We start from the raw sequence: 13,601 nt of genomic DNA, 5'->3' as shown, positions 1-13,601 counted from the left end.
AAGCTATCCTTTCATTCACAGTCCTTGAAGTAGTGGATGTTTAGATTTTGCAGTATGTGGCTTTACTGTGCAACGAGCACCTTTTTTGACCAAATTACGCAGCGAAAATTAGGGTGCGCATTAGATTTGATGGCACATTTACATTCAGCAGCAAATACTTCTTTGGTTTCAAGGTTTTGAAAATTGAGGTGCGCATTAGATTTGTGTAAATACAGTGTTTTACTTTAGTCAATTAGTCAAAAACAAGGCAATCCGTCTAATAAAATTTTCTTTTTTTAACGTTGGTTGAGAGCCACAATGATTATTTTTGTAAAGCGCTTAGAGGTTTCCTTACAATCAAGTGGTATGCAATTTTTGTTAAATAAAATATAACACAAGTCTTATACATTCCTGCTGTTCAGAAATATTATCAGGTGATAAACTACTCTCTTGGTTTATCTTATGATTAAATCATGCCATTCCGTACAAATCTGTGTGGTAGATTTATCAGATAAATACATTAGATTATTTCTGCTCTGTTTAGGGTTCACTCCCTGTAACATCACTAGCTTTAAGATAATGACTTCAATTCAAGACTGTCAGCATTTGGAGATCCATTATATTTTAAATAAACTATACAAATAAATATGCATTTCTGTAATACTGACAAAAAACAAATACTCCAGCACTGGAGTTTCTCTTTAAGCTACTCTATGCAAACTAGCAAATATTTTAAATGTGGCAGCCTTGACACAGAAAATGATAGTTTTAGAATAATTATAAATGAAAGGCAAAATGCTATTAGAATGTATTAAAGAGCTCTGTTAATTTTCAGTTAAATTTTTCTGTAAGAGACCAATTAGTTTAAGACGCATGACAGCATTAATGGTGAACCATAAGATCTTGTGATTATTTTACTTTTCAAAGGGAGGGGGGATTTTACAAAGCAGGCCCCAAATAGTTGTGCTCTTTCAAAACAGTTTTGATGGAATGCAGAAAAAAGGGCTAGGTGGCACTGCAAGCTCAAATATAGAGACCTATCTTTTGCCCAGGTTATAGTAAGTCAGGGTTGTGCTTACCTTTGTCCCTCATGCTGGAACAATTGCAGATAGACTCACATGATTATCTAGTTAGTAACTGTGGTTGCAAATTAAAAGGTCTTTACCCTTGATTGCTACACAGCCAACAGCAGGAATTTGGCCTAAAAGAATTCTGCTAAACTTAATCACCTTTCTAAATGCATTCAGATCTTTTTCCTACTGCGAGTAGCAGATTCAGATTGCATCACCTCTTTCATGGATCGATCAGAAAATAGTTTTCTAGTTAATTTTTCCTTATGTTTCATGTCCAAAGACCTTACTACATAGTAAAATGTTATTTAGAATGTTTGAAGCTGCCACAAGATTTTCCTCCGTTATTTTAGTAGTAGTTGTAGTAATCTAAGAGCTAAAGATTAGCTGCTACACCCTCAAAGAAAAAACAGGATTACCAAACATATCCATTGAAATTCAGTCCATGCAATTCCAGGAATTTCAACAGATGCAACTTTTCCTACTTCTACCAACTGTTAAATATGCAGGAGTCCAAGCCACAGTAGAATAAGTAGCAGGCATAGCTCTCTGGATATTAAAATACTCAACCTGGTTCTGGAAAGAGCATCTTTTCAGAACAGTGTGAGGTCTCTGTGATGCTAACTCTAATCCCTTCCTGTTGAAACTCAAACCAGCAACCATCTTCTTATCCGAAAGCAGCAGCCTTGCTGTTCATAGTGCGACCAGAGGCCAAGAGGAACGGGGCTTCTGTAACTTCCCTATTCTACATGGCCATTCAGAGGTGCAAGCGCCCCGCCCTCTGTTGAATCTGGTTTCCCTAGCAACCACAGAAAGTGCTGAAACAAAAGCCATAGGACTGCAACAAAAATATATTGATAATCATGCGTTCACAATCAAGTAGATAAAATATCACAATTGCAAAATGAACATTTCAGCAAGGCTTAAAAAAACCCAAAACTATATATCACAAAAATAATTATTATTTCACTGAAGAATGCTCTAAGCAGCTGACAGCAGACAGGCTTCTTTCTAGATAAGGTCCTGTTTCAAAGATCTTTCTCAGATGGTAACACCTCAAAAATGTTTCAATGCCCTGATTGCAGTTTTTGTAACTGGGAGGATTCAGAAATGTTTATATCTCTAAAGATGTTATTTGAATCTAAAAGGATGGTATTATCCAAGCCAGTGGAGTAGAGCTGTTAACAAAAATGTGCCTGCTAAGCACAATTGGAGGATTCTTCCCATATGAATAATTTGAGGCATGCTAAGGCACCATTGATTTGCTTACAGTAGTAAGCAGACATGTATAGGATTGTGCTGTGGAAGTTTTTCCTGGGTTGCCATCCAATTTTTCCTGAAGCAAAATTTGAAGCAATTGCCACATATGTGACCAATACAGCAGTCCTTGTTAGGATTAGAGATAATCCTCTTTAAAAATAAAATAAAATACTGTCCTCCACCAGCCATAGATTGCAGCTACTTAAGGAAGCCTCTTGCAACCCGACATGTGCACTTTTAAATGAACTTCCTTCCGCTGGCGTCTAATTAATATTTAAAATGCCCATTGTTTTGCCTGAGAGACCAGAGCAGCTACTGATGCTGGCAAAATGTCACTGTGGAGAAAATCTTCCCTAATAAACTACACTTACCCCATACCCTAGAGTTTTTTAAAAGGACCAGCAGGACCCTAAACTCATCATACATTTATCTGGAATGAACTCAAAATGTTTAATTGATACATGCTTGTGTCTGAACACTGTCAAGTCTCGTAATAAGATGTTTAGTACAATACAGCGGGAAGACAGCTCGAGTCCAGCAACAGTAATAAGTAATGACACCCGAAGCACAGAGGCGGCTCCCCAATGGATTGGTGACAAGTATAAAAAGGCAATCTAGCCTGTGTAAGCTTTAAATGTGGTCTGGATTTTTACAATTACATGTCCTAAAGGCTGTTATTAGACATGAAGGAAATGAGAAGGAAGGCAGTCATTGCTTCACCACTAACACCAATTATAGGAAACATAAATGATTTACATTTTTGTTCTTTAATAAAAATCAGTCCTGAGTTGGATTTTTAAAAAATAAAATAAAAGGGGGGGGGGTCGAGCAGAAGCCTAATGGGACAGAATAAAATAGAGTAATTGGGGGCTGCTGTCTTTTCACTTCCGATGAGAAATTATTTGAAGAGACAAGCCAAGAACTTTAAACAGCAGAAACCCAGAAAAGTTGTAATTTGGATGTCTTCAGTTGTGACTTTAATGGTGTTTGCTTGAAGAGCTTTCTTTTATCTCCACAGACATACTTCAATGACAATATTCTCACGCTGATACGTACCCTGGTAACAGGAGGAGCCACGCCAGAGCTGGAGTCGCTGATTGCGGAGGAGAACGCGCTGAGAGGCGGCTACAGCACACCCCAGACACTTGCAAACAGGGACAGGTGTCGGGTGGCGCAGCTGGCATTGCTAGATGGGCCTTTTGCAGACCTCGGGGTAAGACCAGGACAGCAAAAGGAAAAGTCCGGGAGCTATTCTGTAGCTGCCTTTGTCTTGTCCTCAGCAGAGAAGATGCGTAATCTCTAAAGGCAGTGTTACCTTTCTTTGAGTATCCCACTCAGAGCTGTTGAATCTGGGGGTTGTTCGCTGCAGTGATCTGAGAATTGGCAGCTGGAAGACTTAACCCGTCTCCCAGATATTTTCCAGCTGTCCCCTGACATAATCACCATTCCTCCTCCCCCACTCCCAGCAAACCCTCTTCTGAATTAGATCTGCATTGCACTCTGCCCCTCATACCAGTCCTGGGTGATATATTGATAATATTGGCCAGGACTGGTATGAAAGGGCAGAGTGCGATGGCAGTTTCACTCAGCGATATATTGCTCATGAAACCGCCACTGTGTCCCTCTGCCTCCAGTGTCCAGCTGAGGGAGAGGCAAAGGAAGTCAGGAATGGTGGTGATTTCCCCAGCGATATACCGTTGAGTGAAACTACCGCCACAGTGGGCCCTCGCCTCAGCCAAGCTGTTTTTTACAGAGCGCCTGACTAGCCACTGGCTCACATGAGCCAGCAGCGCAGTGGGGTCTCCATTAACGTCCTCTCCCCATTGTGGTTGTTTAGTTGGGGAGGTGCAGGCTCTGTCACACTTTTCCACTGAGGGGGGCGCAGCTGCATGCCCCTCAATGGAGACGTTTACGCCTTCAGCTTGTGCAGAAGCAGCCTAACTTGGCTACGGCATGGCTGGCTTTGTCCGGGAGGGTGGGCTGCATCTTTCCTCCCAGAAAAACGGAGCCCACCATCCTGCCTTGCAGACTTCACCCAGGAGGATGGACTTCGTCTTTCCCCCTGGGGTGAACAACCACCCCAGGAGGAAAGAGGCAGCATGCTTGTATGGGTGAAGGCAGTTAAACACTACTGTCGCCTGGTCCATATTTGGGGAGTGGAAGGCGAGCGGGCAGTTCCCCATTCCAAGGAGCCCCTGCCACTAACACACAAGTGGCAGGGACCTCAGGGCTGGCTCGGCGGGGGGGTAGGAGCCTTTCTGCCCCCCCCCCCAACTCAGCAGCAGGCTGGGGGCAGCTGCATTGGCCCCAGCCCACAAAGCGCCTCAGCTCCCGCAGTGAGAGCTGAGGCAGTTTCACCCCGTGCCTTGCCAGCTGAGGCCAATGCAGCTTGAAAGCGTATCGCCATTGCAATGTATTGCCAAACATCACGGTTTGGCAATATATCGCAATGTTGAAAAAGCAAGTTGCGTTGGCCCACAAGGCACCAGGTGAAATTGCTGCAGCTCTCACTGCGGGAGCTGAAGCGCTTTCCCCCAGGCGCTCACGGGCTGGGACAACACAGGTTAGCTGAGGAAGAGGAAGGTTCTAACATATAGAATAAGAGAAAAAGAACAACATATATTAAAGGAGATTGGAAAACCTTTATTGCATATATGGAGGAAAATTGTGTTTGAAAACGTGGGCAGCATTAAGATAAATTCAACAGTGTAAATAAGTTTTGATGGATGTAATAAAGATATGCAGGGATTTATATTGTACAAAATGAGCCATGGAAAGAGAGGAAGAGAAGTCAAAACAGAAATTTAATAAAATTGTATTTTAAAAAAAGGAAGGTTCCCCCTCCCTAGGTGAGACAGGCCTGGTGCTCTCCCAGGAGCATCAGGGCTCCTTTAACTGCTCGGCTGAGTCAAGGCAGCTCACTCCTCAGTCAAGCAGTTTAAAGATGCAGAGGGAAGAACAAGCCGTATCAGCACCTCACCAATACAGCTTGTTTCTCCCTCTGCGTCATATGAGGGCAGAGTGGGATGTCGGTATCTCTCAGTGGTATATCGCTGGTGAAACCGCCACCACTCCTGAGTCCCTCTGCCAGGAGAGCCCGCTGGAGGAGGGAACTCTTGACTCCCTCCAGCGGACACTGCTAGCAGAGGGACTCAGTCAGGAGCTGTGGTGGTTTCACCAGCGATATACCACTGAGAGATACCGACATTGTGGTCTGCTCCTCATACCAGTCCTGGGCGATATATTGCCCAGGCCTACTGGTGACACACCACAATGCTGAAAACTCAACATCATCCAGCCCTATTCTGCATCACAGGAAATGTTGGGCAAAATACCCAAACAACCCCCTTCCAACTGCTAATGGCAGCAAAGAAGAGCTCTTCACTTATGTACCTTGGCTGCTGGCTTCCGAGTGCAACCCAAGACATAGCAAAGGAATAGTGGAGTAGCCCAGGGACCTTTTTAGATGTGGCACCATCATTAGGCAATGTCCTCCACAAGGTAGGCACACACACACTCCAGCCCTGTTTTACCTTCCTTGTAGTCACCTTATTAAACATGGTTCTGTGGGAGGTTTCTAGTTGTCCCATCTGCTCCGGCTTGGGTAAATTCCTCTTTTTCTATTGCTGTTTGCTATATTGCTGCTGTTACAATTTGCCATATCCAAGTGGGAGATTTTTATAGAATCGTAGAGTTGGAAGGGACCACGATGGTCATGTATTCTAACCCCCGCAGTGCTGGAATCTTTTGCCCAATGTGGGGCTCAAACCTCAGATTAAGAGTCTTGTCCTCTACTGACTGAGCTATTATTTTCTTCCTAGAATGGATGCCTCCTACTGGAGGCATCAGGCAGATTCCTCTCCATCCTTTGGCCTTCTCTTCAAGGGGAAGGAGTCATCCCTCTAACCAGACTAGTCCTCCCTGTGGTCCAAGAAATTTAAACTGGAACTAGGGTTGGCAGTGGTGATAAACTTGAACTGGGCTGTAACCATGCCAGTAGCTCCATGTGACTGAATGGCCCTTTATATAAAAAACAGAAAACAAATGTTGAGGAGAAAGGACTCACTGACCTGTCAATTCTTTATGTGCTTTATACATGGCTTTATATTCTTCCATAAGAGCTCCCCATCTGTATCTGATGTGGTTCAAACCTGACCTCCTTGAGAGTTAGGCATCTCCATCTTCTTCAAGATTTCTTTACCCAGGCAGGCTGTAAATATAAACAAGCACAGCATAATCTTAGACACAGGGTTTCTCCATCAGTTCAAACATTGAACTCCCAGTGTAGAAAATGAAGCCATGTACATATAGAATAACATCAAACAGATTAAGTATGTCTAACACCAATGGGCATGCACTTGATTCTCCCTCAACTTAGTGTTCTGACCCATCTTAATCAGGTACCCACAGGGACAAGGCAGGCCAGTGGCTGGAGCACCACAAGTCACTCCATATTTGGTTCAACAAAGGCCAGAGGTGAACTTAGGCCTGCTAGGTCTCTTCCACAACCAGTTGGACAGATGGGGTAGCATGGGAAGTGCTTGATTGCTCTGACAAGTCAAGCACTGTTGGCTCTGAAACCCCAACATCAAGAGCTTGATCAAATTCCCCAGTTGGTAGCATAGCAGCTCTGGACTTGGCTGACTCCTCCTCTGAGCTTGAGGCAATGACACCTAATTTGTAGAAGGGATAATCCCGCAAATGGGAATACACAAATGCCAAGTACTTACTTAAACAAAGGTTACATCCTATGTGAGATGGGAAGCACATGCGCAACCCTGCTGCCCCTTTGCACAAATTGGATCCTTGTGAAATACCAGTTTTGACTACCCCCATGGTATGTAGGGGTCACATACTGCTGTTACTTATACAGATGATACCGAAGCTGGAAGTTTGATTCATCATATATATGAACCAGTTTCTTTATCTGCCATACTGAATGCCAGTTGAGTCCCCTAATCAAAACAAATGCTTGGCTTGGAGACAAAAGACAATTTTGATAGGTGGCAACTTCAGTTATAGACAAACACATCCTCCCCTTCTCTAATTTCCATTTTTTTCAGGGCTAAAGAAAGGGGGGATTCTTACCTACTAAGTGTTAATCTCCCCAGTGAAATCCAAACTATCTTGGTGAAAATTGACAACATAGTTAAATAAACTGAGCCATATGACACAGTAATTTGCAAGACTGGAGCAAGTTAGGAAAAGTCACACCTTCTTAATCATCCAGTAGTTCAGACTACATTGCTCTTAATTTGTGGAATAGCTGTTCTCTGGGCCCCAAGCTTACATGTTCAATTAAAATAAGAGTCAGTCACTGTTCCCAGTTCAGGTTGGGGTTTTTGTGAGGGTTTTTTTTTGGGGGGGGGGAATACAATCACTGGGATCGGACACATTCCCATGCACACATTTATTAGCTGGTTTCAAGATTAAATATTTAAATTAGACAGCTCCTTGACTAATTGTTTCTCACTGGTGACAAGTAAACAACAGATTGCCTCACACCTTGTCCCCTTGGCATAGAACTACGGACTTAAAAATATCCCCCTCCATACATCCTTTCATTATCACTGTTGCAACGGAGGCTGAAGGGTGGGGGGTGGGAAGGAAGTGGAGAACAACCTCTTAATTCCTTTCTTCTCCTTTTTGTCTCCTAGGACGGTGGTTGTTATGGAGATTTGTTTTGTAAAGCTTTGAAAACATACAATATGCTTTGCTTTGGAATATACCGATTGAGAGATTTCAACCAAAGCACGCCTAGCCAATGCACTAAGCGGTATGTACAAAACATAAGCCTCTTGGCCAGCCTTTATCGCTATTGCTGTTTTTCACTGTCCCTGTAAACTTCACCACAGCACCAAGTGCTGGTTAATGGTAGTAAGGCAGGTGCAAGCATTCACATTTTCCCAGAAAATCGATGGGATTGGGAGGCTGGATGATGAAGAAAAACGTTTTGAACACAACGGCCTTGCGCTGGAATATAGGTTTCCCTTATATCTCTGGGTTTTGTTTTCAGAGAAGGTGGTAGAAGTATTTGTGCATATGCTACTGCATGCTTCTTTGGAAGTAGTAAGCTTCACTGAGTTTAAGTCCATTTTGTAAGTATGAAGCATCCCGTGGTTTTTTCGCTGAGTTCACTACCACTGATCATTTCCTGAATATAGTGAACTTCCATCTTTATCAGGAGACCCCTAACACATAGGATAGCCCTGCATAAAAGTACTTCTTTAGTCCTCTTAAGAGTGTAAAAAATATATGGGCAAAGATTAAACCATTCTTGGGTTCACACTTTCTCCCCACCCCCCCAAATCAAACCTGAGGAAGTACACTGTATAACTTGAAAGCCTAAAGGGTATTATTTTAGCAGCTCCATTTTTTCCTAATGTACTAGTAGAACAAGCTGATTTTGAACTACAAATAAATAACTAAAAAACTGTCACCAGTTGATCACAATGTACCAGAATACTTCACTACTGAGTTAACTGAGTTAAAAAGCCATGTGTTTTTTTAGAAGATGTAGAAAATATATTCCCTTCCTCGTTCCAAATAACCCCAAGCAATTAGTCCAAAGTTGCAAAGGTTACTGAGATATCTAAAGTGGTACCTTCTCTCATTTGAACCTGTCTGTGTGCTGAGAGTGTCATCAAAAGCCCAGCTTTGGATGCCCCCATTGTCAGAGGTGAGGCAGGTAGGCTATTGCTAGGATCCCCCCCCCCCCCGAAGCACATGTGTTTCTCCTTTTCCAGCAGCAGGTAAAACTTATTTTGTTTCTCTGGGCTTTTGAAAGGGGAGGATAACTTTAAAAAAAACTACAACACACAATTATTACTGTTAAATTCCTGTTACAGATAGGTAGCCGTGTTGGTCTGCCATAGTCAAAACAAAAAAAATTCCTTCCAGTAGCACCTTAAAGACCAACTAAGTTAGTTCTTGGTATGAGCTTTCGTGTGCATGCACACTTCTATCTGAAGAAGTGTGCATGCACACGAAAGCTCATACCAAGAACTAACTTAGTTGGTCTTTAAGGTGCTACTGGAAGGAATTTTTTTTGTTAAATTCCAGACATGGCTGTATCTGATATTCTCAACATTTGAATGTTGTACGTTTGTTGGGTAAAAACACGAGATATGGGTAGTTTAAATAGGTAAAGTAAATGAACAAACACCACCGGTGAGCAAACACATACAAGATTTCCCCATTCTGCTTCCCTCTTAACAATTGTTTTGCCTCCAAAGTAGGCACAGGATTTAAAGCCCCTGCAATTCTCAGGTTAGCAAATGAGATACAGCAATAGGTTAAAACTCACAGTATGGAAAGAGGGTCAAGGAAGAGAAATGGGCGAAGGAAATTAGGGAGAAGGGAAGACTGAAGATATGACTTACCGCAGATAGGGTTCAGAGGCAAACAACAAAAAATATCTGATCTGAACTGATCAAGAGAGTCACAGATTGCAGGACAAGCTGTCTTCCCCAACCTGTCGACTGTGGCAGAGCATATTCCAGGAAGGGGGGGCTGCCACAAACATTAGTGTATTATAGGTAACTGCTTCCAAGACAAAATGACTTGTTCAGCCCACTTTTCTTACTTTATAACACTCTCCTCTCCTGCCTATCAGCTTTTGGATCTGTTTCCTACAGACATGGCTGCAGGGATAGCAAGACACCTTTTCCCAAACCTGGCACCCTCCAGATGTTTAAGCCACCTCAGTGCTGCTCACCCTTTGAACTGCAAATGGCCTCAGCTGTTTTCTGTCTCTTGTGCTGATGCAAATATCCTTTCCCTGAATGCATTAAGATGGGAGGATGTTGCATTATTTTGGTGGTGAGAGATGTGCAGAAGGCTACAGAGAAATTACAACAGGTTCATTGAAAATCTTGGGACATCTCTTGAGGTACCTTGGATGTCTTGTCTTGGGGAGGCTTCTCCGAACTTGCTTCAAATTCCGATTGACAAATTTAACTCAGATTTGTTGAACCACCACGACCCTGAAAACGCTTGTTTCTTCTATGGATTCCACCAGCAGTACATTTCAAAGTCAAGGCCCTCACACATGTTGTTGGGAACCTTTACTGTAGTGCTGTGGGATGGATGCATGAAAAAGCAGCTCCCCACAACACTACTGCAACCTTTATCAGATACCTATGCAATGACTGTACAGTAGAAGCTCACTCCCTTCCTTTCAGCGTGAAAATATCAAGCTGATGATATTATTTGTGTAGAGCATGGAAACCTCATGGAAAGGAAGTAAGACGGCTGTTCTTTTCTTTTTCAGTTTTGTTATAGCCAACCCACCTTATGAGTTTGAGCTTGTGCCGACAGACTGGATCTTCTGTTTGATGCAGTACGACCACAATGCTGGCCAGTCCCGGGCTAGTCTCTCCCATTCTTCCCATTCCTCCTATACGTCTAGCAAGAAAAGCTCATCGGTTCATTCTATCCCAGCAACTGCAAACCGACAGAATCGAACTAAGACCAGGGACTCCCGGGAAAAGCAGAAGTACGTGCAGGAAGATAGACTTTGATACGTGTACCCACTCCCACCATGTGTGAAGCTGTATCCACCACCCATACCCTCCCAATTGGTGTGTCCAATAGTAGCTTTCCCTCTTCTCCCTAGCCCTCCCCTGTGGAGTTCCCATTTTTATACACATATTTTGCATATGTATAACAGTGTGCATGTGGTTGTCATTTTTTATTTCAATACCATAAAACCCTTAAGCACAACAGCAACGAAACAGACAGACCAAACATTATTTATGACGCAGAGCAGGTGGGGGGGAAAGTTAAGAGCAGATGCGAAGAACCCCCCACCATAACTGTTCTAACAGTGTAGTGTGACTACTGACTTTGTGCTGTCAGCCACAGAAAGTTATCTAATGCAAGGCTGGTGTGGTAAAAGGGGCACTTGCATAAAATAATTCACACACATGAAATTCAACACCAAAGTGGTTACTTTTCTAAGCATCAGATAAATGTGCTGAAGGGGGAGGGGTCAGTCTTTTGTGCTGAAACAGCCTCACACTATTTTATAGAGTTTTGCTGCACCTGCTTTTATACCAAAGCGATATCAGGATGTTTCTTGCACATAGGACTTTTTAAAAATATATATAGAGAGAGTGCCTTTTTCACATTAATACAAAAATACTAAAAAAATAACCAGGCCTGTAGTTCTTCAGTTTTAATTATTTAACCTCCCCCACTTTTTAAAACAATGTTCTAATTGCATATTAATTTTTGTCTATACCGCCACATGAATAACTCTATTTTCTCTTACTTTTGACATTTGGGAAGAAAAGCCATGTGTATCATAAATATAGAATACAGCTTATTAGAATCTTCCTCCCTGAGACTTTTATATCTATTAAAAGGTGAATTAGTCACCTTATGTACAGAATAAATGGGGTATAAATCCTTCCCGCTATGGCAAAGGCTCATGCTCATTTTATTCAGAAAAGAGCAAGTAACTTTACGTATCAATAAACTCTTATTATCAGTGCACTCCCTTCCCATTCTGATAGCTTAATTGTGTGCTATTAAAACCTCCAGAAAGAACTTGCATACACATGAACAGGAAAATCTGGGGTCATGCTTTAGGTTGATGGGTTTAGCCAAGGTAAATAATAATATAGCTGTTGCATGGCACCTGCTGAACTTAATGGCAACATACCCTTTAAATCCCTGAAAGGATTTAAAGAACGCACAAAACAGATTGCCTTGCATTAGTGCCTATTGCTAACTCCTTCAATCGGGGTTGCAAGATTCCACTGCTTTAGAACTAGTAAGCCAGAGTTTCCCAAAGTAGTGAGGAACAATTGTTTCTGGATTGAAACTAGAAATTTGCTTCACTCTGTCTCTCTCGCACTCCCTCAAAAATATATGCATTTTATTTTATTTTTAATAAACAACAACAGCAATCTGCTCCTAGAGCAGCAGACATGCTTATAACTGGGAATAGCCCTGTTAACATGGCCTTCCAGCAGCAAAGAAATTATTCTGCCCATTCAGGGAAGGCTCCATGATGGTATCATCCCCATACTTTCTGGGCCCTGCTGAGGCTTCAGGGATTTCTTCTCAATTACCAGCTGTAATGCAGGCAGGGCTACGTGAGGGATTTGCGGTGTGTTCTCGCTTATGCCACTGCCCCAAAATTGGCACGTTGTATGTGGAGAAACAACCCTGCACAGAGCCGCCCCAATATACTAAGTCTGCTCTTGTACTCAGTGAACATTTTTGGGGAATTGCTGTACAGTCAGGAAGCTCTCTGAAATGACATCTTGCAACCCTCTGTGCTCATCAGTAGCTCATATCTAGTGCCTAACCCATTTACTTGTCAGTAAGACCTAGTCATTAGTTTCAGGAAAAAACGTGCATAAATAATGTAGTTCAGCAAGACACTGGCCAAGCTAACGACATTGCAGAGAATTAAATGTGGTTCACAGGAATGGAGTCAGGATTGAATGTTCACAGAACATGTTTCTAAACTATCAGGCTTGCACCTTGGAGCCCTGCACCACCTTATTTATCCATTGCAGAAGACTAGTTCCTTGCAACTGCACCTCCTTGCTCCCTACTTCCTCTGTCCTACCCCTTCCCTTTATAGAAATATTAGCTAGCTGGTTGCCTGGCATGTGCTTTATGTTTTAGAAAGTATATTGGGGATGCGGGGAGTTGCTATATAGATATTTCCCCTCCCCTCTCCTCCTCCAGAAAGCATGATGATTATAGAAGCTTGCTGTGTGAATTGACAATGAAGCCAAGCACTTTTACTGACAACCTCTGGTTTGGTGCAATGCCTAAAGCCTTTCCGCCTTACTTGTAATCCTGATTGGGAATTCCCAGTCTTACATACTGAGGGGTGACTGCAAGTTGGCATTACTGGAAAACATTTCAGACTATTATTGTCCCTATCCCCATCAACCACTCACCCTCTGCCCTGTAAGACCAAAGCAGTACTGCCAACTCATTGTGCTGGACCCTGAAGATAAATTTGCACAGTTTTGCAAAAGAAGGTCCTGATCTTTGCCATCAGGCATTCTCTAACACACACCAAGGATGTGCCAGTTAAAGTGCTCAATGGGACGCGTGACAGTTTAAAGGCGTTGTAAAACTTACATAGCTTACTTCTCTTTCTAAAGTGCGACAAGGATGAATAGAATGGGCCAAGGTATGACAATTGATGGTTCTGCATGAGCTAGAAAACTGCTGTGGGGTTTCCTTCTATAACTTTGTCCTTGTGGAAACTTGTGACACATTAAAAACCACGTTACCAAACTTGATTCAGTTTTTTTTTTT

The 13,601-nt window shown here is 42.6% G+C and overlaps 2 protein-coding genes across 41 annotated transcripts in view; one reads left to right on the top strand and one right to left on the bottom strand.

Moving 5' to 3' along the window:
- The window catches only part of LOC307216587 (uncharacterized protein), a 203,732-nt gene that overhangs the window by 55,357 nt on the left and 134,774 nt on the right, over positions 1-13,601 (bottom strand). For 24 of the 26 annotated variants that reach the window (XR_013839156.1, XR_013839157.1, XR_013839158.1 and 21 more), the window contains one exon: positions 6,380-6,519. The gene's annotated coding sequence lies outside the window, so the exon portion shown is untranslated. Of the gene's footprint in view, positions 1-3,518; positions 3,650-6,371; positions 6,520-13,601 lie in introns of those variants that run through there. The other 2 variants (XR_013839179.1, XR_013839180.1) reach the window with 2 other exon arrangements.
- Positions 1-13,601, top strand: part of KCNMA1 (potassium calcium-activated channel subfamily M alpha 1) — a 559,506-nt gene that overhangs the window by 529,339 nt on the left and 16,566 nt on the right. For 10 of the 15 annotated variants that reach the window (XM_079976992.1, XM_079976997.1, XM_079976996.1 and 7 more), the window contains 4 exons: positions 3,328-3,522; positions 7,967-8,085; positions 10,582-10,806; positions 13,445-13,473. In XM_079976992.1, the coding sequence (XP_079833118.1) occupies positions 3,328-3,522; positions 7,967-8,085; positions 10,582-10,806; positions 13,445-13,473 (568 nt within the window). Of the gene's footprint in view, positions 1-3,327; positions 3,523-7,966; positions 8,086-10,581; positions 13,581-13,601 lie in introns of those variants that run through there. The other 5 variants (XM_079976987.1, XM_079976986.1, XM_079976999.1 and 2 more) reach the window with 2 other exon arrangements.

Source organism: Podarcis cretensis, assembly GCF_951804945.1.
Source record: "Podarcis cretensis genome assembly, chromosome: 5".
Lineage (NCBI taxonomy): Eukaryota > Metazoa > Chordata > Lepidosauria > Squamata > Lacertidae > Podarcis > Podarcis cretensis.
The sequence above is the reverse complement of the archived record's forward strand: the minus strand, read 5'-3'. Positions and strand labels throughout refer to the sequence as shown.